The sequence below is a fragment of the Rhododendron vialii genome, chromosome 4a, assembly GCF_030253575.1.
Source record: "Rhododendron vialii isolate Sample 1 chromosome 4a, ASM3025357v1".
Lineage (NCBI taxonomy): Eukaryota > Viridiplantae > Streptophyta > Magnoliopsida > Ericales > Ericaceae > Rhododendron > Rhododendron vialii.
The window spans coordinates 10,634,192-10,659,369 of NC_080560.1; the positions used below are offsets into that span (position 1 = coordinate 10,634,192).

General features: G+C 38.2%; 1 protein-coding gene and 1 pseudogene across 5 annotated transcripts; one reads left to right on the forward strand and one right to left on the reverse strand.

The window, feature by feature from the left end:
* The first annotated feature begins 394 nt into the window (after positions 1 to 394).
* On the forward strand, positions 395 to 7,202 carry LOC131322451 (putative E3 ubiquitin-protein ligase RING1a). 5 transcript variants are annotated; one of them, XM_058353774.1, is made up of 11 exons: positions 430 to 812; positions 843 to 903; positions 1,021 to 1,066; positions 3,028 to 3,086; positions 4,511 to 4,592; positions 4,715 to 4,841; positions 4,937 to 4,978; positions 5,348 to 5,824; positions 5,945 to 6,052; positions 6,375 to 6,569; positions 6,988 to 7,202. In XM_058353774.1, the coding sequence occupies exons 1-11, from the start codon at positions 681 to 683 to the stop codon at positions 7,042 to 7,044; spliced, it is 1,386 nt and encodes a 461-aa protein (XP_058209757.1). In that variant the 5' UTR covers positions 430 to 680; the 3' UTR covers positions 7,045 to 7,202. The 5 variants fall into 5 exon arrangements, with proteins under 5 accessions (XP_058209755.1, XP_058209756.1, XP_058209757.1 ...); XM_058353772.1 differs by having other exon boundaries at positions 395 to 903; XM_058353773.1 differs by having other exon boundaries at positions 395 to 903; positions 4,715 to 4,835.
* Positions 7,203 to 8,022: 820 nt separating this feature from the next.
* Positions 8,023 to 16,516, reverse strand: LOC131323656 (protein TPX2-like; annotated as a pseudogene).
* Positions 16,517 to 25,178: the final 8,662 nt, after the last annotated feature.

The following is a 25,178-nucleotide window of genomic DNA, read 5'->3' on the forward strand; positions in this document are numbered from 1 at the left end:
CCATAAGCAGATTGTTCACGGAATTGCGCAAAATTTGGCCTTCCATTTCAGCTTTAAACAGTCCAGATTTAACTCTTTCCCAAAAAATTTATACACGGAGCCGTGTGATCCATAAGCAGATTGTTCACGGAATTGCGCAAAATTTGGCCTTCCATTTCAGCTTTAAACAGTCCAGATTTAACTCTTTCCCAGAAAATTTATACACGGAGCCGTGTGATTTCGACCTTCCATTTCAGCTTTGAACGTCTAGATTTAACTCTTTTCCAAAAAAAATTTATTACATCCGGACCGTTCAAAATATTCTTAGATAGTCGCTATTCACATTCGTAAATTACTGTTTACAAAATCTTTCGTTGAAAAGATTTTGTCTACATACATACATGTAATACTATTTGTACAGATACTATACTAAATAATTATACATACGACGCTATGCGTAAATGAAAAAGCCAGCTATAAATCTCCAATAGCATTCCCTTCGTCTTCGATTTCGTTTTCACCCCACCTATCTCTCTCTCTCTCATCAAGCAGTTGATCAATTTCCCTTTCTCTCTCATCACCTTCGACCAGTCACCATAGGAAGCAACGGACGGAGGGAGAGGGAGAGAGAGAGAGAGAGAGGGGAGAAGAAGAAGAAGAAGAACTGAAGAAGTTCGTTGTTCTCTCGTTCGAAGCTCCCAATGCCTGCGCAGAAGCGTTATTCGTCCACGTCAGACAACAACCTCCGCGACGACGACGACGACTCCTCCTCTCAGCTGCAGCAGCATCACAGTCGCCGCAAGCAATCGCGGCGGGAGCGACGAGCTGAAGACGAAGAAGAAGAAGAAGAAGAAGAAGAAGAAGAAGAAGAAGAAGGGAGAGAGAACGAAGACGTAGTGAAAGAAGATGAAGACGACGACTCAGGTAACGTGTCGTGTTCGTTCGTTCAATCCATGTGTGTTTACGTATGCATCGTTAACGTGAACGAATCTGTTTCTGTTTTGACGATCTGTTTCGTTGCTCAATTGCTTCCTCCCTCAGATTCCGACGGAAGCCGTTCCGATGACGACCCTGCGAATTACCCCGAGTATCTCTCCCTCCCTCTCTCCCTCTCTCTCTCTGCATATATGTTTGTACGTGTATGTATGCATGTGTTGAAGCATATGTTTCGATGCGCCAGTTTTCGCGTTCTTTATCTGCCTATCAATTTTGATTAGCTGCTCGAATGCGTCTGTAGACTGTAGCTCTCAAGTTCTATGCTTTCTGGTTTACTGCTTTTCTTACGCTCATTTCCGTGCATTTACGAGTGTACACATAGTTTAACGATGATTTGACGGGCAAGAGACTAAATAAGAGTGTGATGCATGTCTTAGATCAGTCAGTGTAGTGTTTGAAATCATGATCCCCCGTCTTTATATGGTTGTTGGAATATACTGATTCCGCATATGATTATTTGCTGAGATGTTATGTCAGTTGGCAGTTGAACAATTTATTAAGTGGTTGTAACCAACTCTTTTGAGATCATGCATGCAATATATTAACATTATGGGGAAAAAAATCCTCATTCATGTATGTTATTTCTGGGCGTTCTGTTTGTCATGTTCTATCTGCCTAATGACATTAGTAAGAAGCGTTCATGTTCATGCCTGTGTGTACTTTTACTTTTTGTTCATCTAGTGTTCCTTTTTGTTTTGTTCTCATTCAAAAGGAGTCTGCTTCTTTTTCTTCTCTCTCTCTCTCTCCTCCTCGTCCCTGCATTGTCCTTGTACATTTTGCTCTTATGAGCATTTTATAGAGTTCATGTGTTAACTAATCCTTAGAACACTGTTGGTTTACAAAATAGCTGGTTCTACGTTGTTGTTGTGGTGGATGAATATATCTTTTTGGCTGCTAGTTACGGGGTGTTATGATTATTTCTGGTGGTTTAGTGCATTGCTTCCTAGTTAAGCGTGGTGTTGTGCCTTCTTGGAGATTCATGTAAATGAGAAAAATACGGTTATTGTAGATAATTCCAAATGGGTGGGACTGGCTTACTTTCCTATAGCTGAATGAGTTTTATGGTTTGTTTTTCAGTTGACATTGTGCGCAGAGAACAAACTTTGGCCAAGTTCGTAACTTGGTAGTCTCAGTACTTGGTTGGACGCCTAATCTGATGTTATTTCTACCTACATTTACTGCTGCTAGAGTCTTGTTGACTTATAGTACTTAGCATGCCTGTGATTTTTTTTGCATCCTTACTTGTTAATTGTATCCTTGCATGTGGAGTCTATGAGGATTGATGACTAGAATGCTGATATTGTCAAAGTCTCTTCAACTTTGCATTTCAAACTTTTCATCCTGGTAGAGATTTTGGATAACCATATACTGTAGTTTAGTTGAGAGGAGTTGAGTAGATCAGAACTTGTGATTGTGCTTGTGTAGCCAGCAAGGATGAAAAATATCTTCTTTTCCTTGGAAAACAAGCAAATTCTAACCCATTTCTGTTGAGGAAGCTTATTAATTATCCTTGGGCCTTGACAAAACCTTATTCTACTCAAATCTGGCCTGGACTAAGCCACCACAAAACCAGTTGTAGGCGGCATCATTTCAAGTTTCCCAATGCTGGATGATTTTAATGATGGCTGGTAAGGCATATCCTTGCAAAGAGGTCTTTTATCATTTGTTTTATTGTGACGAGGTCTATAAAACAAGACGCACTGGTAGTCTCCGTAAAACCAGAATGAGTTTTGAATCTAGATTCTTCTCTCTTTGCCAAAGCTCTAAATTGTAGTCACATTACTACCAAAATAAGGCGGTGTCCAACACAAAAGAAGTCTCTCTTTTTTCCTTTTTTTTGTTTATTCATACATAAAGTAGGCTCACATCCATGCAAACTGCCCGGTTGTATGATGGCAACATACTGCTTACTCTTTTCTTCCAAAAAATTGGGCGTCCAATTAGGCAATTATTGCAGAGTACTGGTGCAACTTTGCTCTTGTTCAAAGAAATTGATCATTTTAATTTTCTTGTTCGTTGACCGTGATTACATAACTTTAACTTCTTTTGCAGATGGATAATTGTGGAACTACCGGCCCTTCGTACGTATGTACAATGTCCGATTTGTCTAGGTATAGTTGTCTTGCTCTTTTGCAGTGGCATACTTTTAGTAGGATGTGATAGTTGGAACCATTATTCTGCCTTTATGTTATTTGTGAAGGTATATACCTTGAAGTTTCAGAGAAGAAAAGAGAACAGAATAGAAGTAATTGTGAATGTAGTCCGTATGCAAATGGATAAAGTTAAAGTGCCTGTTATGTGGTGATGGTTGACTGTTATTGCTTAGTCAGTTATAGACATATAGTAGCAGTACTGAATGAATATGTATTGAAGGTTTTCTGCTAAGATGATAAAAGGTGGATGTTGCAACTCCATACATTTCGCTGTCAGTTATTGTAGTTGATATAATTAAATTCCGTATTGGACCTCACCCTTATTAGAATCTAAGATTTCAATCTCGCTTGCTTGCCTGCATAACATGCATTTCTTTTTGTCGGCAAGAAAATATGTTTGGTAATAGTGTGACATACCAATTCAACCATTCAGCTGGGGCTGGCAGTCAAGCCATTTGCCTCATTAACTATTTTCCAAATCAAGGGAGGAGATATTTGGCTCAAGTTCATGATCAATATGAGGTCAACAAGAATGTGAATCGGTGTTGGAAGGATGCAAGAGGAAGAAACGTGTGTGTTTGTGTGTGTGTGTGTGACACTTGGAATAGTAAAATACGTTCAAATCGGGATGATGACACAGTCACACAAATAACCATGCATGCGAACAACTATTAACTCATCTCGTCCTCGTCATCCTTCCACACCCTTCAGGTGATGTGGAAGAAGATTCATGTTGCTGACCATTACTTGTTGGAAGTTGGAACAAGCCTCATCAGGGCATAGTCTGGGTTGTACTTCTGAAATTAGGATTAGTTTAGTAGGAGTTACCATCTGTGGTATCATGTTACAGAAGTCCTTAATGATGCTTACTGCCTGAGTAAAAGTTCACCTATCAGGGTTTGGGGTGTTAAGCTTCATGTTCTGTGGAACTTCTTCCTCTTTTACGTCATTGGGCCATTTAATGAGAGGTGGCTTCAAGAATTCTTTTTGTTGGACGTTTTGAATCCATTTGAATCTCTTATAACCATTCTTTATGGTGCTTGTGTCCCTACCTTGTCATTGTCTAGTGGTACTTGCTGTGAAGCTTGGCTATCCATAATTTGTTCCCAGTGATTCTGTAATTAGGGGCTATATTATGAGCTTGCTCTTTCTTCTTTGTTGTTTGCTACTTCTATCCCTTACAGTCTTTTCGTATGGCATTGTGGATGTACTTGTGGGTTTATAAAATATTTTGTGTGAAATAGACTCGAGCAAAACAAACAAAAACTCCTGACACTGACTGCCTCCTTGGTGGGTTTTCTTCTTGTTTGTTGCTCAACATCCATTATTCATCTCAATGCGGTAGATTTCTGTCAAACAAATGTCATTTATGCTTTTTGCAGGGATCATCAAGAAAACAAGAACTGTGATGGAATGCTTGCACCGCTTTTGCAGGGAGTGCATAGACAAGTCAATGCGTCTGGGGTTTGTAACATATCTATGCTTTTCATCAGTATTGATTCCAGAAACAATAGTGTGCTTGGCTTAGGGTGTTATATCAGAGTGTTTTGGAGTTGTTTAGTTTGATAATGGACCTTTTGCTACAGGAACAATGAGTGTCCTGCTTGCCGCAAACATTGTGCCAGTCGTCGTTCTTTGAGAGATGATCAACGATTTGATAACCTGACTGAGGTTTTATATGAAGATATTGAGAAGTATGAGGAGGAGGTAGAAGTATATTTCTGATTTTTGGCCCGAGTGCTTTGCTTTTTACATAGGAAATTGTAGAATGAAAGTTTCCCACTTTTTGGCTGAATTTCTGTTTTCAGGAACTGGCTTTTCATGAAGAGGAGAAGAGTCGCAACAAGCAGGTTAGTTGTAAGGATAAGTGCCATCATTCCACCACTTGGCTTTTGCAGGTCATTATTACTGTTTTAGGGATGCAGGAGTCACTTCACTGTGATGATTTCTCACCATAGGTTCCTTGAAATTCTGTCCACAGTTAGTTCCTCTTTCTCTACTTTTTTAAATTTGAGAGATCCTTTCCTATAATTACTTTATTCGAGCATTCTTTGACTCCCTTCTAGCAGAATCGGCTAAGTTTTCAATTTAAATGGTTTGAGTAACACATTGTCTTGGTTTGTGTTTATGAACCCTTGTCCTTGGTTAGGGCATACAGGTGTGGTATTATACGTTCATTTTTTTTGCCCTGGTGAGTTGGTTGCCATATTGTTGCACAGATTCAAGCATCAATTGCCCAAGTTTTACACCGGCAATCTGAAGCACTGGTGACAAAGCGCAAAACAGGTAAAGAAAGACATTCTTCGTCAAGATTAGCACGAGCATATTCTAGAAGAAGACACTCCCGGGGGACAGAGCACGAAGGATCAGAAGACGATGAGGAAAATAATCCAGATGAGAACAAGGATTCATCTTCAACTGACGAGCGAGGAGCAGAAATTAAGCAGAGGAGGTGCAGGAGAAGGGCAGGAGGTCAGCTCTCCCAGCCTTCTCCATCAACTGCAAACACAGAAGGTGGAGGCATTGAAAATGACTTAGAAGCAACCAAAGAAAGCAAAGGTACTACTTCTGGGCCTATTTGGAACCCAGAAATGCTTGCTTGGGGTGGAGCTGGTGCTCGGAAAAAGAGTGTACGGAACACCCGCATAATGAAACTGGCTAAATATCTCGAGAACTTAAAGGAGAATGATGACAAGGTATCCCAAGCTTTGATGACATAACATTCTTATCGTGTTCTTGTAATTCGCTTTTCTTTTTTTTTTTTTCTCTTTACTTGGCCTCAAGTCTCTGTGAATAAAGGTTCTTCTTGTTTGCAGGTAGATGTCCATCTTGCGCTTGTTTCTTTGGACAAACAAAGAATGCCAAGTTTGCAGAAACTGTACCTCTGCTGCCCACCACAATTTTCTGTTGAACACCTTAAAGAAGTGAGTTTACTCTCCATTGTTCTCCGTGACTTGGTAGATATGTGGACGTATCATGGAATCAAGCAGTTATGAAGATAAATGGCTTCCCTTATTTTCTTTTAATGGTGTCCTGAAGTTGACTGGTGATGCACTCACAGCACTCATTTTAAGCTAGCAATCTTAATGATAAGTCATCATTGGCAAAGTATCGGCCATGAATAGAGCTGGAAGAGCCTTGATCCTCGATCATAATAAATTTCCATTTTATCTATATAAACGTGTGTAATCACTGTGATGCTAATCCCACTTACCATTGCATGTGGAATGCTCATCTTATGCACAGTATGTTGCTCGTGAGACACAAGTACGGACTGAAGATATTGAAATACTACTGATGAAGAACCTCAGTTGCAATGGTCTGCAGTCTACTCTTGACACTTCAAACTCAATGGAAAACAAGGATGTGGTGCAAGTTTTGGAAGGGGAAGATACTTTGGCTGTGATCAGAGCCAATTGTGCTTCAAATGGGAACCATTTGGTGCGTATAAGTTAACATATCACAAATATCTATTTTGTATGGCTGTGTGCATAAGGTTTAATGTTTGTCCACCAGTTTGGCCTCTCTTCGAATTCCTACCGAGAGTATGAATCTGTGGACACTGTTCGTGCACTCAATTTGTATACGTGATGAGGCTTTATGGCTGTTTGAACTTTTAAACGAAGGATTTATATATCGTGGGAGGCAATTCAGCTCGGACTCTGCCAAATCTTGCACTCTTTGTTTAAACACTTATGCTCCATGATTTTAGGGGCTCTAGTCCAAAAAATGTACTTTTGCTTGATTGCTGTTAAGTCCAATGGAAAGAAGAAGAAGAATGGATCGCTCTTCTATACATGTTGGTCATTCATGATTTTGCTTGTTTGACTGGCTACAATCATCTTCTTTTCTGTTTCAGATTCTGGCATATAGGCTGAAGGAGAAAGTGCATCATGAAACTACACCAGAGTGTTGAGTTGAGGAATGGGCTGATATTGTGCTGTTTGGGTATATGTAAATAAGATGATGAAAATCGTACTTTCTAGTTTTTATTATTAAGTGTTGTATTACTTGTACCAGTAGTAACTGATAATTCTGTACTCCTAGAACACCAAATAAACTTATTTATGTGCATGTAACCCTGAGTTAGGTGTCTTTGCGATAGCTGTGGATACAGCTTCAGATTATGCTATAGATTATAGAATCTATATTTTGGTAAAAGCAGATAAACTTGTTTACTAGAGTTGTGAAATTATGATTAATAAGTTGCAGTAAAAGTTGTTCTTGTTAATTGTATAAACCTGAAACTTAGCTTTAAAAATACTTAGAAAGAATCGCTGTTAATTTTGTTTACCAAAAAAACTTACTTAGAATCCAAAACATCCATAAAAACATCTCAAACATCAGATTTTAGACAAATTTTCAGTTTCTTGGAATCTCTAGTGTCCCAAAATTAGTTGATAATTATCCGTAAACACGGAAGCCATACCATTCCTTTTAGAGTGGAGAAGTTGATTCCGTTATTAAGACTTCATACTCTGAGCATCAGGTTTTCACTGCTGGATTGCTTCAATTTTCACCAAGTACCGCGTGGGTAAGAAATGACAGAAATGACAGTTGGATTGGACTGCAGTAGTGGACATGCAAGCACATATCCCATAATTGAATACAACTATCCTCATAGAGATTACAGGACGAACTTTACAGGATACGAGTCAATACCTAATTCATAATACAGCTCTGGTATTACTACTCTTCTATCCTAACCTAAGCTGATAATAGTGTTAAGTCGTCGTTGGACAGCCTCATCCTTCCCATTAATCAACTAAGTAGTATAACAATCACCTCTTTGCGAACATATTTCCGTCTCTATTCTTTGGTAAACTCACAATTGTGGAGACTCGAGGTTAGTGACTCCCTTGGAAGTTGAATGAATCGTATGACGGATGTTAAGTCAGTTCATAAGATACACAGGTTCTTGCGCACACTTTCGTGGCATAAAAGGATGGTTGAAGTTGGGCAGTGGTCTACCATGAGGCACCAATGTGCTGAATTGCTTCAAGGCCTTATTCTCTCCTGCATCTAAAAAACAAAAGATTCAAATCAAAAATTCATATGCAAAACAGAAAATCATCCTTAACACAGTACTCCATAACCAACAAACAGAAAGGAGTTTCGCACCATTCTTCCAGACTCTGTCTCATCTATCTATCTCGCGTATGTAATCTCCTTCTCCTTGATCTGTAAAATAGTTCAGGAAAAAGAAGTCACTGAAGTGCTTGTTTGCTAATACTAGCAACTGTGTTTGCTTGTTAATGAATTGCTGCTCCAAGAATATTATAACGCAAGCTCAATGTCGTAATGGAGAGGAGGAGGAATTAAATACATTTTTATCGAATTCTTCTCTATCGACAGCTCGATTATCTGGACACAGATTGAATTCCTGAACCTCCGTCATTGGTTTGCGTACTTTTTCAGGAACTGGAATTGGGTTCCTAAAAGTTGATAACGATGCAGGGTTAATCAATCTATTGGATTTGTAAACAAAGAACTTATTAAGCATGCAGAAGAAATTGGAGTTCTTACTCTTTCACGATCGGTCGTGCCTCAAATGCCCTCAACTGAGCTTTTTCCTCTTCTATTCTCAACCTCTCTTCCCTTTCCCTCTGTATTCCCTCTTCATTCCTCACTAGGCTCTCCAATTGGAAAGGTTCTGGGTTTGTGCAATCCTCTGGCCTGGGTTTTGGTGGAATCTGCATAAGTCAGTTCTAATTAAAGTTGAACATGTATTTAAGGATGCTTGGAATACTAGAAGTAGAAATGGATTAATGAATTTTTATCTACCATAGGATAATTAGTGGTACAAGGAGATGGTTTAGCCTTTCCAACCCTGGCTCTCTCTTCTGCCAGCTCTTTCTCGCGGGCTTCTGACACAAATTTCTTTTCTTTCTCCAAAGCTCTTTCCTGAAGTCGGAAAATGATTAAAACCCACAATTAAAGAAAGCATATTTAGTGTTAATTCACAGCTTTATAGTTTTATCAACAGTGGTTAAGGAATTTCATGCCTTTGTGTGGAGATGGAAAGGATTTGGTGTAGTGTTCCTTGGAATCTGTTTGGAGTGGTGACATCGGGAATTCATAGAAAGCTGAAAGGAAAATAATTGTGCAATGAGAAACTATAAATGGTAACATGTTATAGGTCTAACTGGAATAACAATCAACATAACACTTCTTGAATAACCTTCTCAAACAGATCAGAAACAGTCACAGTCACTGGTGGTGAAATCCTATCATCTGTTGCGAAGCGGAACTCTTTAGGTACGGTGACTTCCCTCTTTGTGCGAAAGAATATCCCAAGATCTCCTTTACTTTCAAGAACCTACAGGATTTTTGGAAAGAGAATTAAATGAAGAAACAAAAGAAGTAACAGGCCAGTAAGATTGCTCACTAAAAGTGGTGTACCTTCCTATTCAAAGGCTTTGCTTTGAACTTTGGAACTTCTCCAAGTTCTTCCTTTCCCAATTCTACAGAGCTTTTGATCCGTGGAGGACGTGCTCTAAGACATGTTTGAAGAAGAGGTGACTTGGGTGCCGTAAGATGAGGTATCCACTGATGATGCCGTCATAAACAAGTTCACGCTATGTTTGGTCACTTATTTAATATTTCTACAAGGAAAAATACTTTATATGGCCAGGGAGGCAGGGATTATACCCGAGGAGCAGATTCAGTTGAGGCTACCCTTGCCGTTTCTGCATTCTGATTGGCCCTTTCCATTGTCCCCAAATGAAGTTCCTGCATAAGATTTTCTGTTTAGTTTTTATATTTTAATACATTCTTTGTTTCTTTCATACAACAATCCAGATTAATTATACCTGAAATTCCAGTGGATGGGGTGTACTTCTTGGTGGTACAGGTAAGGTTGGAGCTTCCAGAATCTGCAATTAACAAAGAGGACCAGTTGAATGGAACGGACTAGCAGATTTTTATGAAGGAGATTAGGATTGTAGCCAAATTTGAAAACAACCTTCTTGTTGCTTATTGGCCTTAACTTTGGAATTTTAGCCTTCGTCTCTTCCTCAAGTTCAGCAAAACTCTTGATCCTGACTGAACGAACACGCTGAGAAGTTTCGAACTCAGGTTCCTTTGGTCTCGTCAATGTAAGTTTAGGCTTCCTATGTGACTTTGAAGCAGTGCCATCCTAAAATTGAGGAGGAGGAGCTTAAGGAAAATGGGGAAAATAAAAAGAATCTGGAGCGAAGCATTTTTTGAGGTAAAGAAAAACAAGAGGGTTTCTACTCATTTACATGTCTAAGAGAACTGCTCTTGCAAGGTAGATATCTCTCTCTTGTATTAGATTCAAACTTTTGTATCATTTCTGCCATTGAAACGAATGGGGCTGCTGGTTCCCTCACATAAACCTTTCAACAGAAGAAAGTGTTTGATTAAGTCAGCATTGCCAACCAAACACATAAAACTCAAAATGCGGTAAACGATTTTACCAAAACATCATACCTTTCTGTCATTTTTACGGGGTTTTGCAGTTGAAGAGCCTAAGTTGGAGCTGCTGCTGATAAGACCAGGACCAGGTCTTGTTTTGTGAGGTAGATTTTGAGTTTTGATACTAAGAATCTAAATTTTAAGGAAAAGGAAAAACAAATCAGGTTAATTAATCCGGATACTTTATAATAGGGATTAATGACAAGACGAAAACAGCAATAGTACACTCGCCTGTCTGGACCGCCCTCCTTCCAACTTTTGCCTCTTAATGGGTTGGTTTTCTAGAGCAAAATTAGGAGTTCCACCAATTTTTTCCAAATTTGTTTCCCTAAAATTTGCAGCCAAAGAACCCCAGTCAATACAGCAGCACACAAACAGATTAAAAACAAAAGACATAATGACGGAAAACTATCTAATGGATACAGAGAAGAAAGACATATATTTACCTTCTCACGCTAGTTGGTCTAGTGCTTTTACCATGTGAATACTGTGGCTGAATTTGAGACTTCAGTGACGATGGGTTTCTGACCGTACAAGCAGTCTTTTTGACTGTTTGGTTGTTCTTGGAATAAGTCTGTAATAGGTCACCCTTTCTTGGGATCATTTTAGGTGTGCACACTTCATGGATTACGGATTTCTTATCCATTGTAGTAACTGGTTCAAATTTCACACTGCAAGAACAAGCACCTCCTATTGTACTGAAATCAGCAGAAAGGAGGAATAAACTAAAGAAGTGACAAGGATTGCATGTTTATGTTTCAAAATTCTCTAAGACTAACTATTTGCAAAAGCCTAAAAAAGGAGTGCACAAACCATGCATTCTCATGTGTGCATGCTACCTCCTTCGCTTCTCCACAGGTCTTCTCCTCAGCATAAACCTGAAAAGTTCATGCATACCTATAAGAAATGGAACCCCGAAGGGCTCAAAGTTGCTTATATTCCTAATATATTCTTGGAAAAAATCCAGTAACCAGTTACCAAACTGCCAAGGCTTGTACTCGCTTCTTCTTCGTTTGGCCACATCTGAAGTGACTTCAACGAATTAGTGGTGACTTCAATGAGGCCAAAGAAGAAGCCTCTAGTGGCATACCAATTGAGTCATCATAGTTCTATTTTGTATGGACAACTTGAATAGCTGAAGTCAAAACAAGACATGGGATAGGGTTTCATTACCTTACGCGATTGCTCAGCTTCACCGAGGTCGAGAAGGCTTTCAACTTGAACTGATCTAGTTGTCTCGATTTTTGGCAAAAAAGCTGCAATTTTTTTAAGACATCAGCCAATATCGTGAATCAGATGGACTAATGACAATGGAAATCTACTATAGGTACTAAAATACAGGTCATGTGGTCTCCTTAATGTTCATTCTCATTGAGTGCATGCACAATTATAGGAAAACTCTAAAACTTGGACAGTCGTGCTGCTTGCATCCAAACTTATCTTTCCCATCATTCATATTGGCCCACAGATAAAAATATAGCTTTAAATTTCAACTTCCAAAGAACTTAAATACAGCATAGATTAACCCCAAACAAATTCGATTTTTGCAGATCATGCTACAATGTTGGATTCTTGTTCAGAAGATAGATCAGACTTTACATTCTCCAAACTCGTAGAGCCACAATCAGGTAAGAGACCACTTATAGCAGAAACAGGAAGGTTTGTAAAACATGGAGTTAGAGAGCAAGCTTGGTTTCTAGCAGTTCCATCCAGAAGGAAAAGTTAGAAGAGTCTCTCCATGAATTCAAGTAACGATAATTTCAAGCTACGTCTGTCACTCACAAGGTTCTGTAATTTTCCTATGGAGTTGAATAAAGAAGCGTTTTCATCACTTCTGGATTGTTTTATCTCAATCATTCCTGTACAATTTCACAAAAATTTCATATTTCAATTTGTTAGCAATGAAAAGTTTTGGGGTAACTTGGTGAGGAGGTTGGAGTCTCACAAGGTTTCTTAAAGTTTAATCTGTGTTGCAGCGTTTGAACTAAGATAAGGTATCTGTTTTCGTATGTAGCCATTTTTGATAAGCGGTGAGAGGGGATTGGACTATGAATCCCGTGGGCCCATTAATCCAGACTATGGATCCCCGACGGGGGGAATTAGCAAAGGCGTTAACAACCCAAAACCAAAGCCAGCCACCACGGCATGGGGTTATGCTATAATAAAAGAAATGAAAATTTGAGAACCTGATCGAAAGGCTTCCTTGGAATGCACATTGCAAAAGGGCAATACCAACTCCAACCTCATATTGCCAACCAGTTTGAAAATTTTCCATATGAGAATCTCTCTTTCCAACGAGTCCAGCTATTTCTTGGTTTGTCAATTATATGACAGACTTAATTCACTACCTTGCCCAATAAATAACTCAAGCAATGCACCTCCATAGAACAAGCAATGCACTCAAGCTGTTAAGCTTTAAAAAGGCATTCCAAAAACTAACCTTCATTCAATATTCCATCCAATGGAAAAAGAATCCTTCGGACAAATGCAAGTGATTATTATTGGGGTGTTGTGCTTCTTGAAGAAGATGACAGTGGTGAGTCTCCGCGTATGTCCAAAGCCGGCCGGCCCTGTTTAGGGGGTTTTATGTAAATGTAACTCTTGTACGCTAACTATAAAATATAACCATATTTAGTATATTTTTAGCACAATCATTTACTCTGATTTACAGTTTTCGGGTTTCCTCGACTTGCTGCTTCCCCCATCACCCATTGTGTTTCCAATTCATTGCCGCCTCCCCCAAATCATCACTCATTGTGTTTCCAAGTCATTGTCGTCTCCCCCAAATGACCCATCACAGTGATCAACATATTAGATGCTCTCCTGAATCCTGATCATGAAAAATGGATCACACGCCCCCCCCCCCCCCCCTAACAGAGGTATGCCTACTTCATTTGTGTTGCATTTGATTCTGTATTCTTAGATTTAAGAGCTTCGATTGGTTTATGCCTGCTTCATTTGTGTTGTATTTGATTCTGTATTCTTAGATTTAAGAGCTTCGATTGATTTGACCTCGTCTACCCAAACCAATGGAAGCTCTGAAATCTAAGAATACATAATCAAATGCAACACAAATGAAGCAGGCATACCTCTGTTAGGGTGGGGAGGGGGTGGTGATTCATTTGCCATGATCTGGAAGAGCACCACACATGTTAATTACTTCACAGGGAAATCATACATGATAGATGAAATCGTGTACATAGCTCTCCTAATTGCCTCGAGATCACACGATATCACAACAATATTGTCAAAACTCTATCGCACAACCATGAGTATGACATCAGCCTTCATTTTAGTAAAATCAATGCTTGCCTTAGTTAGGCCCCTCGAACTATTGACAATAGAACCAAACTTTCCGATGATATGACCAGTCTGGGTTACAGGTACAAGTAATCTGCACTGAACTTCTCCAAAACTAGCGATCGTATCGTGTACCATCAAGAGAGCATCTTGGGCAGGGCACCCAAATCGTCTTTTTTCTTTTCGCAACATGTCATTATTACACAATCCCGAGCTCCTAGGATGACATTCATTAACAACACCCCATCCATCGTCTTCTCCATCTTTAGTGATTTCCAAACCCTCACAACTAGCTACTGAGGGCACAAAATTCTATAAATTTTAGATTTCATGATTTCATTACGGTGATGGGTGATGATTTTGGGGGAGGCGGCAAGTCAACCTCGAAAACTGTAAATTAGAGCGTTGGACATACGCTGACGATGCTCCAAATTTTTTCAATTTTTTGGGGCCCCAAATTTTTATGCTAATATTATGTATATATAAATAGATGTAGTTAGTAGGAAATGTGCAATACAACTTATGACCCAATTCAAATGGAAGTTAAAAAACAAAAGACCCAAAAAAAATTGTGGCTAAATTTGACTACAAGAGCTTAATTACTAATTCTGCTGCGAAAAATGCAAAAGCCAATGATGTTTTAGTAATACACTTCAAACTAATAGAAAGGTTATCCATTTTTTTGTTTGTTATGATTTTGAATACTAGCTTGTAGTATTTTGTTTTAAAATATTTTTAATTTTTTGGTAATTATATAAAGTGACTCATTTTAAAAAGTGTGCATCAGGTCCCAAAAAACTGGAAGGTCACAATGCTTGTTACACCAACTACGGTCCAACTTCTAAGCACTTAATGTAGGACACTAAAGCCATGACAACTTTAGTGAAGCGTAATATAGAATGACAAGTTGGAGAACACATTGAAGTCTTCCGTCTTTTCAAGTGGTAGTAGATATATGCATATTGCTTCAACATACACTCCAACACAGTTCCCCTATAGGTGATTGCATTGTAGCTGCAGCTGGACAACTTAACATGTTGATCCTACAAGCAGCAACCCAAATTGAAGATTTTCCTTCCAATTTTTCAAATTCCTTGATCTACTACCTAACCACATGGACAATCCAAATTTTCATTAGCAAGGGCGGTCATTTCCTAATTGGTTTTGTCTCTCCTTTTAGCCAATAGAAGGAGCTCTTTGCTCCATTGTCTAACACACCAAGAAAAAAGCAAGCTCTCCTCTTCCTACTTCCTCCCCCCTTCTTCTTTGTTTCAAGTTTGGTTCTGAGATTTAATGTTCATTGAGTTCTTCTAACTCTTTTCACTTAGAGAGAGCACTGCCTCCCTGAACAATTCTAGTTCTAGTTCAAGGGTTGTATCCAGAGAGATGGAAGCTGAGAGAAACTTAGAGCATCCTAGTGAGACAGCGAATCTGAATTAAGGACATGGGTCTCTGTTTATGCTTTTCCTAATTCTATGTTCAAATTCGTGTTTAGAAGTTTCACCCTTTTTTCCCTTAGTTCGAATTAAGAATTTTACGGACACGGGTCTCTGTTTATGCTTTTCCTAATTCTATGTTCAAATTCGTGTGTAGAAGTTTCACCCTTTTTTCCCTTAGTTTGAATTAACAATTTTTAGTCTTGTCTTGTACGCTTCAACGGTAATGTCTGTTTCCACACACTGTTACATTGTTTTCACAAACTGTTAAAGTTTTTACATGGCTTTCGCATATTTACTTACCAGCAAAACACAATCGTAAATGCTTTGGAATCGATAAACTTATTGATTTCCTAACACCGCAAATAAACCTACTCGTGTCAACCAGAGATCGAAATTCCACCGTCGATGAAGTCATTGAAACCCTAACACCTCAAATAACGACTATGAATTGATCGCGATCGCAAGAAAGTGAGCCAGTAACAAGAAACAATTCTCAATCGAAAAAAAACAATACCTAGTTGAAGTTCAAGAACAAAAAGTTCACTCACCCGATCGTGTATTTTGCAAAATTGTCCAAACGCGAACGCGTCAAATAAACCTAATTCGAATTGTAATCATAAACCGAAAGGCAAACAATGAAGAGTAAGAATACGAAAGTGAGATTTCGAGCGAGGCGAGATGAAGGCGGCGTACGAGAAGAGGCGTAGCTGAGGGACGAGTCGAACCATATCTCTGATCTGCGCTTATCGTTCTCCGTCTCTTTGCTGATGAAGTCGAAGAACCGTGGCGCCGAGAACTCGTACACATCGTCGGTAATGAATATACTGGATTCCTCCGCCACCGCCACCGCCATTGTATTTTATAGAAATTTGTACAGACTACAGAGTTCGTTTCGGATTTTGGAGAGAGAGAGAGAGAGAGCAATTGGGGACAAGTAGGTTTCTGGTTTCGTTCTTGCAAGATGTTTTCTTTTGGTTCAGGGAGAGAGAGAGAGAGTACTGACGCCCGAATTTTTCTAACGGTCAGATATTTGAAAGAGAGAAAAAGCGAATCTTGTACTCCGTAATTTCAGCAGTAACTGTGTCGCCACGATGGAGGACATCGTTTCAGTGATACGCCATTCGGACAAAGGAAAAAAAATCATCTACCATTTGGACACCAGATTGCGTTGCGGCAAATGTGATGCGCTCCTAACGGTTTTGTCTGTTTCCGACTATGGTTACACCGCCGAGCTCAATTGGGTGTACTAATAATACTCGCGTGACGGGAGGTTTTGAATTCGAGCTGATTGAATAGTGATCCGTATTAGTTGAAAGAACGCTGCTACAGGTACAGCAGGTTATGCACAGCAGCCGCGCACAGATCGTTTTTGGCCCCGTCTCGGGTTCCGCAAAGATGATCGGAGTCGCTCATTTTGTTCAAAATACTTCGTTTAGGATCCCTGCAAAAAATCACCTCAATCCGATATCGGGAAGGATGTTTACGAATCATCCAACTTTGCTTCAAAATTTAAGCTTGAGCGGCTCCGATCATCTTTGCGGAGCCCGAGAGGGGCTCAAAAGCGATCTGTGCGCAGCTGCTATACACAACTTGTTGTACCTTTAGTTTTACTGTAGTTGAAAAATCCTAGTTCACCTAGGTATATGAAAAATTGTTATGTATGAATTCTTTAATTAATCAACCCACCGGGCAATAAATTAATTAATTTTACAAACGGAAAGCAAACAAATAATAAACGCAATGATATACATAGAAAACTCCTGAAAGGAAAAAAATCATGGAAAAAAAAAATCACACGCTATAAAACTGTAATGTCTCACATCGGCCAAAAAGGAAAAATGGAAAACGTGTACAAGGAAACGCTCACCAATTACTGTCTGTATAACTTGAGCTTAACCTTCTGTGCCGCGAGGTTAGGCGAATGATTAACAGGTTAACTGGGACGGGTCGTTATGTATAGTTGGTATCAGAGCACAACCTTAGTCTATGTTATGGGGGCCACCTCTAAAATCTGGTACAAGCACACTGATTGTGTTGTACAGAACTAAGTGTCACACCGTGACCACCAAGGAAAGATTGCTGAGCTAATGCAACGAGGACGTTGCACCCAAGGTGGAGAGATTGTAATGTCCCTGGTCTATGTTGTGGGGGCCACCTCTAGAATCTGGTACGAGCACACTGATTGTGCTTTACAGAACTAAGTGTCACACCGTGACCACCAAGGAAAGGTTACTGGGCCAATACAACGAGGACGTTGCACCCAAGGTGAGGAGATTGTAATATCCCACATCAGCCAAAAAGGAAAAATGGAAAATCTTTATAAGGAAATGTCCACCAGCTACTATATAATTTGAGATTAATCTTTTGAGCCGCGCGGTTAGACGAATGGTTAGCAGGTCAATTACGACGGATCGTTACAAAAATATTGTGTGGTTACAAGTAATCTTACCCTACGATTCTTTTTCTGGTTAAAAAATGTACTTCGTAAAAGAGAGATGGGAGATTTAAAAATTCATTTTCATTCCTCATCCAACTTAAGTATTCATCCTTTACTTTTTGAACTGTTATATTTTCATCCTTGTTTTTTTTAATACCAACAATGCCCCTAATTAATACACACACACACACACACACACACCACGGATCAAATGAGGGATCTCTCACTTTGTTAAAATACGGGACTTTCATTTCCCGATCAAATTTTAAAAATTCGAACTATTCAATGTGTGCAAAATGTGATTTTAAGGGTCCCCGCGAGAAATCAGCAAAAAAAATGACCGGAAAGGGCTTCATCCGAGCAGTTTTTTTTGAACCGTTCAATGAAAACTGCTCAGATGAAGCCCTTCCCGGTCATTTTTTTTGCTGATTTCTCGCGGGGACCCTTAAAATCACGTTCTGATCACTTTGAGCAGCTCGGATCATCGAAATTCAATCGGGAAGGGGAGTCCTGCATTTTAATAAAATGCGGGATCCCTCACCGGAACCTGACTCTATATATATATATAGCACCGGAAGAGCGGGACCAAAACATATCCCAACAAATCCCACGATTCTTGGTCACGTCGTTCGACCGGCCATAATGAAACCTAGCGATGGTGTCCCACTTGTTGCCGAATCGGGAGTGGATCGGTGCTCCACCTCCTCTGCCATGAATGGGATCAACTCGCAATCCTCCATCCTCGCCATCTTCCATTCTCTGTTGTCCCCATCTTCCGTTTTTCTCATCATCCGCCTCACCATCCCTGACCGGTTCCGTCAACCCATGGTTGGTTTGATGGGTTGATGCAGAAGATGATGGGTTTGCCAAGATCGAACTCAACGGCGACATCAAACGTTCGAATTCGATCTCGATGGCCATAGTCCGAACTCGATGGGTTTCCGATTGGTCTTAAAAATGTTGAGTTCCTTTTCTTGGAAATTAAATAGGCATTATTTTTTTTCCTTGTAACAAGATGGATTTTTTTGGAAGTTGGGTTCCTGTCGGTATATGAATCGTCATGAAATGTTGAAATCTACATGGTAATTTAACAATGAAGCACTAATCACGATAACCTATTTTGATGGTAATTTAACCATATTTGAACTGTTTACGATGAAATATTTGTTCGAATCATGGGATATTTATATGTTATAATGGTCATGGTAATTTAACCATGTAACAATTTGAGTATGTCATGTTATTTCTTTTTTTATGGTAATTTAGCCATGTTCTGTATAATAAGATCAATGAAAAATATGACTTTTTATTGTCTGGTTGGCCAACTCGAAGAATGAAGAAAACATGTGAAGATGTGGTTATCTTATCATGTAATATTCCTAATAAAATTGATTCCTCAAAAACATTCAATGATAAAAATAAAAAAAAAAAGTATCAATCATATTTAAATTTACCAAATCTCACTGAATTAGGAAAATAATTCAATCAAATCCCACTAAACTGGGAAAACAGTTCAATCCAATCCCACTAAATTAGAAAAGTAATATAACATAATATATGTATATCATAGGGAAAAATGGTAAGAAATGTAATTCACACACTAAGAGGATAAAAACATAATATTTAAATATTCCAAGAGATTACCCTAAAATTCTTTTTTCTGATTAAAGAATGTACTTCATAAAAGAGATTGAAGTCTTACAACACGAGTTCTGGGGAACAAAGTCCCTATCGAATCTGCATACACATGCTGCTCTAGGTAGGCATAGAATTAAAAATAACCAAACTAAGCTGAGGAATAGATAAACTAGCCATTGTATTAGCACAAAAATTTGCTTCTCAAAAAACAAGCTTCACCTCACTCCCTAGCCTCTGGAGCATCGATCTGCAATCAAAAATAATATTGCTCAGCTCGTGATTACTCAACCTCTCGTCTCGCAACAGTTGAATAGTAGCAAGAGAATTTGATTCCACCAAGATCCATTTGAAATCCTTCTCTAATGCTAGCTTGAGTCCTTCCCAGAGTGCAAGACACTCGGTCAATATGCTAGAATTCACAATAGGCAGCTTGTTGTGAAACCCAACAACCCACTGACCCTTATCATCTCGAATTAATCCCCCCCCGTTGAACTTGTTTTAGAGCCCAAGTTGAAAGACCCATCTGTGTTGAGTTTAAACTTGCCCGCAGGAGGCAACACCTAGCTAATTAACGAAGGGTTCACTCGCACAACATGCAACTATGATCATTGGACAAATTTAGACATATATACTCACATCCAACACATCAAGTATGTCATTTTAATTGCCTCCGCTTGTAGTGTGTGCTGATGATGACAGATTGAAAGTTGATGCAGGAGAACGGCTCACATAGTCTTCAAACAATAAATATAGCTTCTCACGAATGCTTTTAACCCGATCAGAAAAGTTCATCAAATCTAGCTTTTTCAAGCAATACTCAACAAATTGTAGCTTGTATCGAGGATCTAATATAATGGCCAATGATAAAACCATGCTATAGCATTCCCAATGCTTATCAAATTTCCCTTTCATCCTTCTTGCCAGAAAACTTATAACATCGTCTAAATTTTTCATCTCCTCCTTAATGAGAAGTTGTATCTTCCACACCCCATGAAAGTATAAATTCGTAGTTGGATACCGGGACTCGGAAAATAGTGTAGTTATCTCAAAAAATGGATTTAAAAACCTAGTTATTCTTTCAACTCTTTCCTACTCCTCTTCTGATGGGCATGTCCTGAAATTTGTATCAACCAACTGTAATCGATAGTAAGCAAGATGATGAACTAGAGCACATTCAAGCATCGAATATGTTGAGTTCCATCTAGTCAACTTGCCTGTGGTTCGACTTGACGAATCGCACGAGAAGGGAAAAACTCCCCTGTGGTTCCCCATTAAAAATGATATCCAAAGAGGAAGATCTATTTGCCGAATCCTCACAAATCACCGAATCCACGTTCACTACACCCAATACTTGACCATTGCTGTCTTGAATCCATTAGTCTTTCAAGATACTTCCAGAAATTCATCGAAAGACGATTCAAATAGTTGAATCAAAGATGTGTAAACTTCTTGGAGTTGTCATTGTATATCAATGATCGAAGATCTCATTGTACTCAAAGACTCAAATGAACAAAAACCTTCTTCAGTGTATTTTAATTCATGGCTTCCTATGCGCAGAAGCAAAAAAGGTTAGCGGCACCTTGTTCCTACTTTTTCTTCAGCGTAGTTTAGGGATCAAAGCACCTCCCTTTTATAGACTTGGGTTAACGCATGTCCATGTACCGATAAAACCTTCTAGGCCAACCAATCTCTCACCATGTGTAGCAAAACCTTCTAGGCCATAGGCCAAAACCAATCTGTTTCCATGTGCGGCAAATCTTTCCATGGCCATCAATTCCTTTCCTCCCAAGAATAATTATTTCCTTTTTTACCCATACGAAATACTCACTCTCAATTATATAAAAGACTCATTTCACTCTAATTTTATACAGACTAGCTCGCTATGTTTAGAAAAGATAAAAAGAAATTACAACTCGATAAAGAATGAGATACAAAAGAAAATGAAAGTGGCAATGAAATTGCCAACCTAAAAATAGCACCGCTTTTTGGAGTTAACAATAGTAATCAATACTATAACATAACATACTAGACTCCTGAACTCGTTTTTGTTTTGAGTGTAAATATTATTTGATAACTCATTATTGTTTTGAGAGTAAATATTACTATCTCCGTCCCAAAATATTGTCCGGTCCCCAAAACGATGACTCAAAAATAATGTATTTCTTTCAAAAAAAATTCAAAATTTTTTAATTAATTAAAAGAACTCATCGATATCTAATAAATTGTTAAAAAAAAAATAGATTTTTCGTGCAAAATTTGTATTATTTCATATCTTTCTTGCCTGTTGATACCTTTTTCTTAAAGATAGTGCTTGATAAGGATCCCACCAATACATTTCTGCCTACACACCACTGATTAGACCCAAGCACAACCTTAACCCAAACGCTGGTTTGAGTGTGCCACATTATATTATAAGCGCACGATAATCTTAAAATAGGATTTCAACAGAATATTCATTTGGCATGACACCCGTGTAATTGTATGCTTGCATTGAAATGGTCAGTTCCACTTTCTTTCTTCTTCTTTTTGGGTAATATAAGGGCTTTTTATCACTAGGTGCAAAAAATTGTACTTCAATTTTCATTAAGATATAACACTTTTTTTAATTACCATTAAGTCCAGACATGTGTTGAGAACGTTCTAAGAGTTAAGAATGTCAGAGATCAAATTATCACTAAGTCTCGACGTGTGCTGATAAATGTTCTCAGTGTTAAGAACGTCTGAGAATGAATTACCTTTTACGTCGTGTGCTAAGAATGTTCTCACGTCTCAGTGCTGGGATGAGAATATTCTCAGTACTGAGAACGTATGAGAATGTTCTCAATGCTGAGAACATCTGAGAATGAATTACCACCAAGTCTAGGAGTATGCTGAGATATAGGCTTGTGCTAAGAACGTTCTCAAAGTTGAGAATGCTTTGAGAACGTTCATTAGCTTTGAAATATCTAGAGCTGTCAATATTACCATTAAGTTTAGGCATATGTTGAGAATGTTCTTAGAGCTGAGAATGTTCTCAACGGTCAACGTCGGTGGTCAATGGTCAATGCCAATATTTGGTCAACAGTCATCAATAGTGGAGGAGGAGTAATTTTAGTATAAAATTTTGACTTACCTTAAGGGTATTTAGGCCTGACCCGGTGGAAATTACTTTAGATTTTTTGTACCAACCAAGAACAAAGGAAATCCCCAAACGGAAAAACCCAGGCACAAACTAACGCTATTCCTAAATGCCTAGGAAAACAGGAAGAACAAAGTAGCAACAGAAAGCAGATTACGTAAGACAAAAAATGCGAGGGCTAAGACACCATGCATGGTCAGTCCCACTTTGTCTAGCGATGTACTGTATTTCGGTTAGTTTTGAACATAAGAATGCATAACATAAATTACAATAAAAAATAAAAAATAAATGAATGTTTAAAAAATCACAATTTGTGTCTATCAAATATATCACAAATGGCGTAACAAAATTAATACCATCAAATGACAGTAGCATTTACCATACGAGGCACGATATTTTTCAAAATGGAATAATATTATAAAATCACTTATTTTACTGTGCCTCCATCATAACATTCACCACAAAATTATACAATTGATCGAAATTTGATGTAATCAATTTTCTTGTCCCTGCGTGGATGGCCTAATTCTGATCGAACTGAAGAAGGAATTAGTTGAGGTTGACGACCGTCTAACCAGAAAGAAAACAACAAACAACACTTGGGTTCTAAAAGGTTTTGTTCATAGTTGAAATGGTGATATTAGTCAGCAACTAACTCATTTTTAATTTGACAAGAACAAGTTGTAAGATCAAAACCTTTCAAAGTTCAATGAGGGCACTCCCAGAATTTTTATTTCAAATATATTTGGCCCTACGCTAAATTTTAATGATGTCTTTTCATCTTATCTTCAAAAGAACAGCGACGTTATCGATCATTTAAATATTTAATTTCAAATAATTTAGGTGCCACGTGTCCACGATCATTACGTTAGGCTTGTTCTTGCCATTTTTTTTCTCTCCTCCTACAAAACCTTACCTTACCTTGACCAAATCTTTTTCTTTTTTTAAAATAAAAAAGTGTGAAATGGTTAGCTTGTTTATGAAATGTTTGTCTCCGATTGTCATAAAAATAAAAACTGGACAGGCCCTATTCACTTTCGTTAGCACTTAAAATATTCACGTTGTTCTTTTTTCTACTACTTTTTTTTTTCTTTTTTTAACCGAGGAACAACCCTTAAGTCGAGCCACTATTGGACCCGACTACGCAATCCAAACCTCGGGGGACACCAAATCCAAACACAAACTTGATTTGACAATTACAGGAGACACCAACCTTAGAATTGTAAAAGTTAATTAGTTGATCTAGTCCTTCGTTGTAGCTGTAGTACAAAAACAAAACCTAGACCATTATTGAATTCGCTACTTTGTATACTAATAATCATGTGTGCAAAGAAGTGGATTGGTCTGAAATGCACACAACATAAAAAGAATAGGTCTGCTAAAATTCGAAGGGGCCTTTAATTTTCAAGTATTTTTTTTTTGACTTTCTGACGCGGTCTTTTTGTTCTTTTTTCTTTATATATATATTTTGGTCAAACGGTCTTTTCTTCTCGTCTTATATGAATTTTTTTCAACTTCGGTCTACATTTTAGTACTTTTTCGATTTCTGTCACCGCGACACATGAGACGAATCAGAAAAGTCCGGGAAAAACGAGCCCAAGTCTCAGCTTCCAGCTAGCAAAATATCTAGAAAACGTTTTTGGGCCGCATTTGAGAATGAAAAGATATAAATAATTTCCTGATTTTTCTTCTGTGATAATGATAATATATGAACTGCTCCCTTTGAATGACGAATTACTAATTGGTCAAACTGGTCACCCTATTAACCTGGTATACTTATTAAAATCTCATATTCTTATATGGACAAAAACGTCACCGGATTAGTGGGAGCAAACCACGAGGGTGTCTCACCAGCTTTTATTTGCAACGTTTATTTCGGATTTCTGCAGATTCTGCTGCAAATGTTAGATTTCGAATTTTAGTAAAAAATGGAAACATGTGATGTTGTAGCTGTGGGATTACGAGAATTCCATTTGTTTTTTTGAGAATTTTGTGTTGCAGAATCCCAAAAACTACCCAAATCGAGCTTTAGATTTTTAAGAATTTCTCTCCTTTTTTCAAGTTCTCAGAATCTGTAGATTCCAAAAAATCAGTTATGTAGAATTTTTGACAAATCTTCAGAAGCTAGAATTTGAAAATTTATCAAAATAATTTTCCACAAGTGCCCATAATATTTGCTTTTGGCTAGGATTGGACCCGTTACCTGTCATGTGGACGTGTTCAAAGGTGGCTAAGACTCCGTTCCGCAACCTTAAATAAACCTTTATTTTTTAAGAAAGCAATTTCAAACTAAAAATTAATGTGTTTACGCAAATAATTTTCCTATCAATAAGGATCTTGTTTGATAGATCTCATTAAGATCTTTTATACGGTGCAAAAAAAATTAAAAAATTATTTTCATTTACATTATTTTTTAGTTTGAAAATGTGAAATAAGCTGCTTATTTTTTAAGAAGATTTCTGGAACGGAACCTAACTAAGCTAGCCCGGTTTGTTTGAATGATGCAAGTTGTTCGCACCATTAATTAAATCAATCATGCAATTAATATATGTTGCTTTCATGCATCTGCGCAACAAGCGGTTTAGTCAATTGGCTATTATTATACCAAAATGGCAACTCCATGTGATTAATTGCTTTAAGTTTGAAATCTCATTCTTATCCCTATTAGTTAAATTTGATTT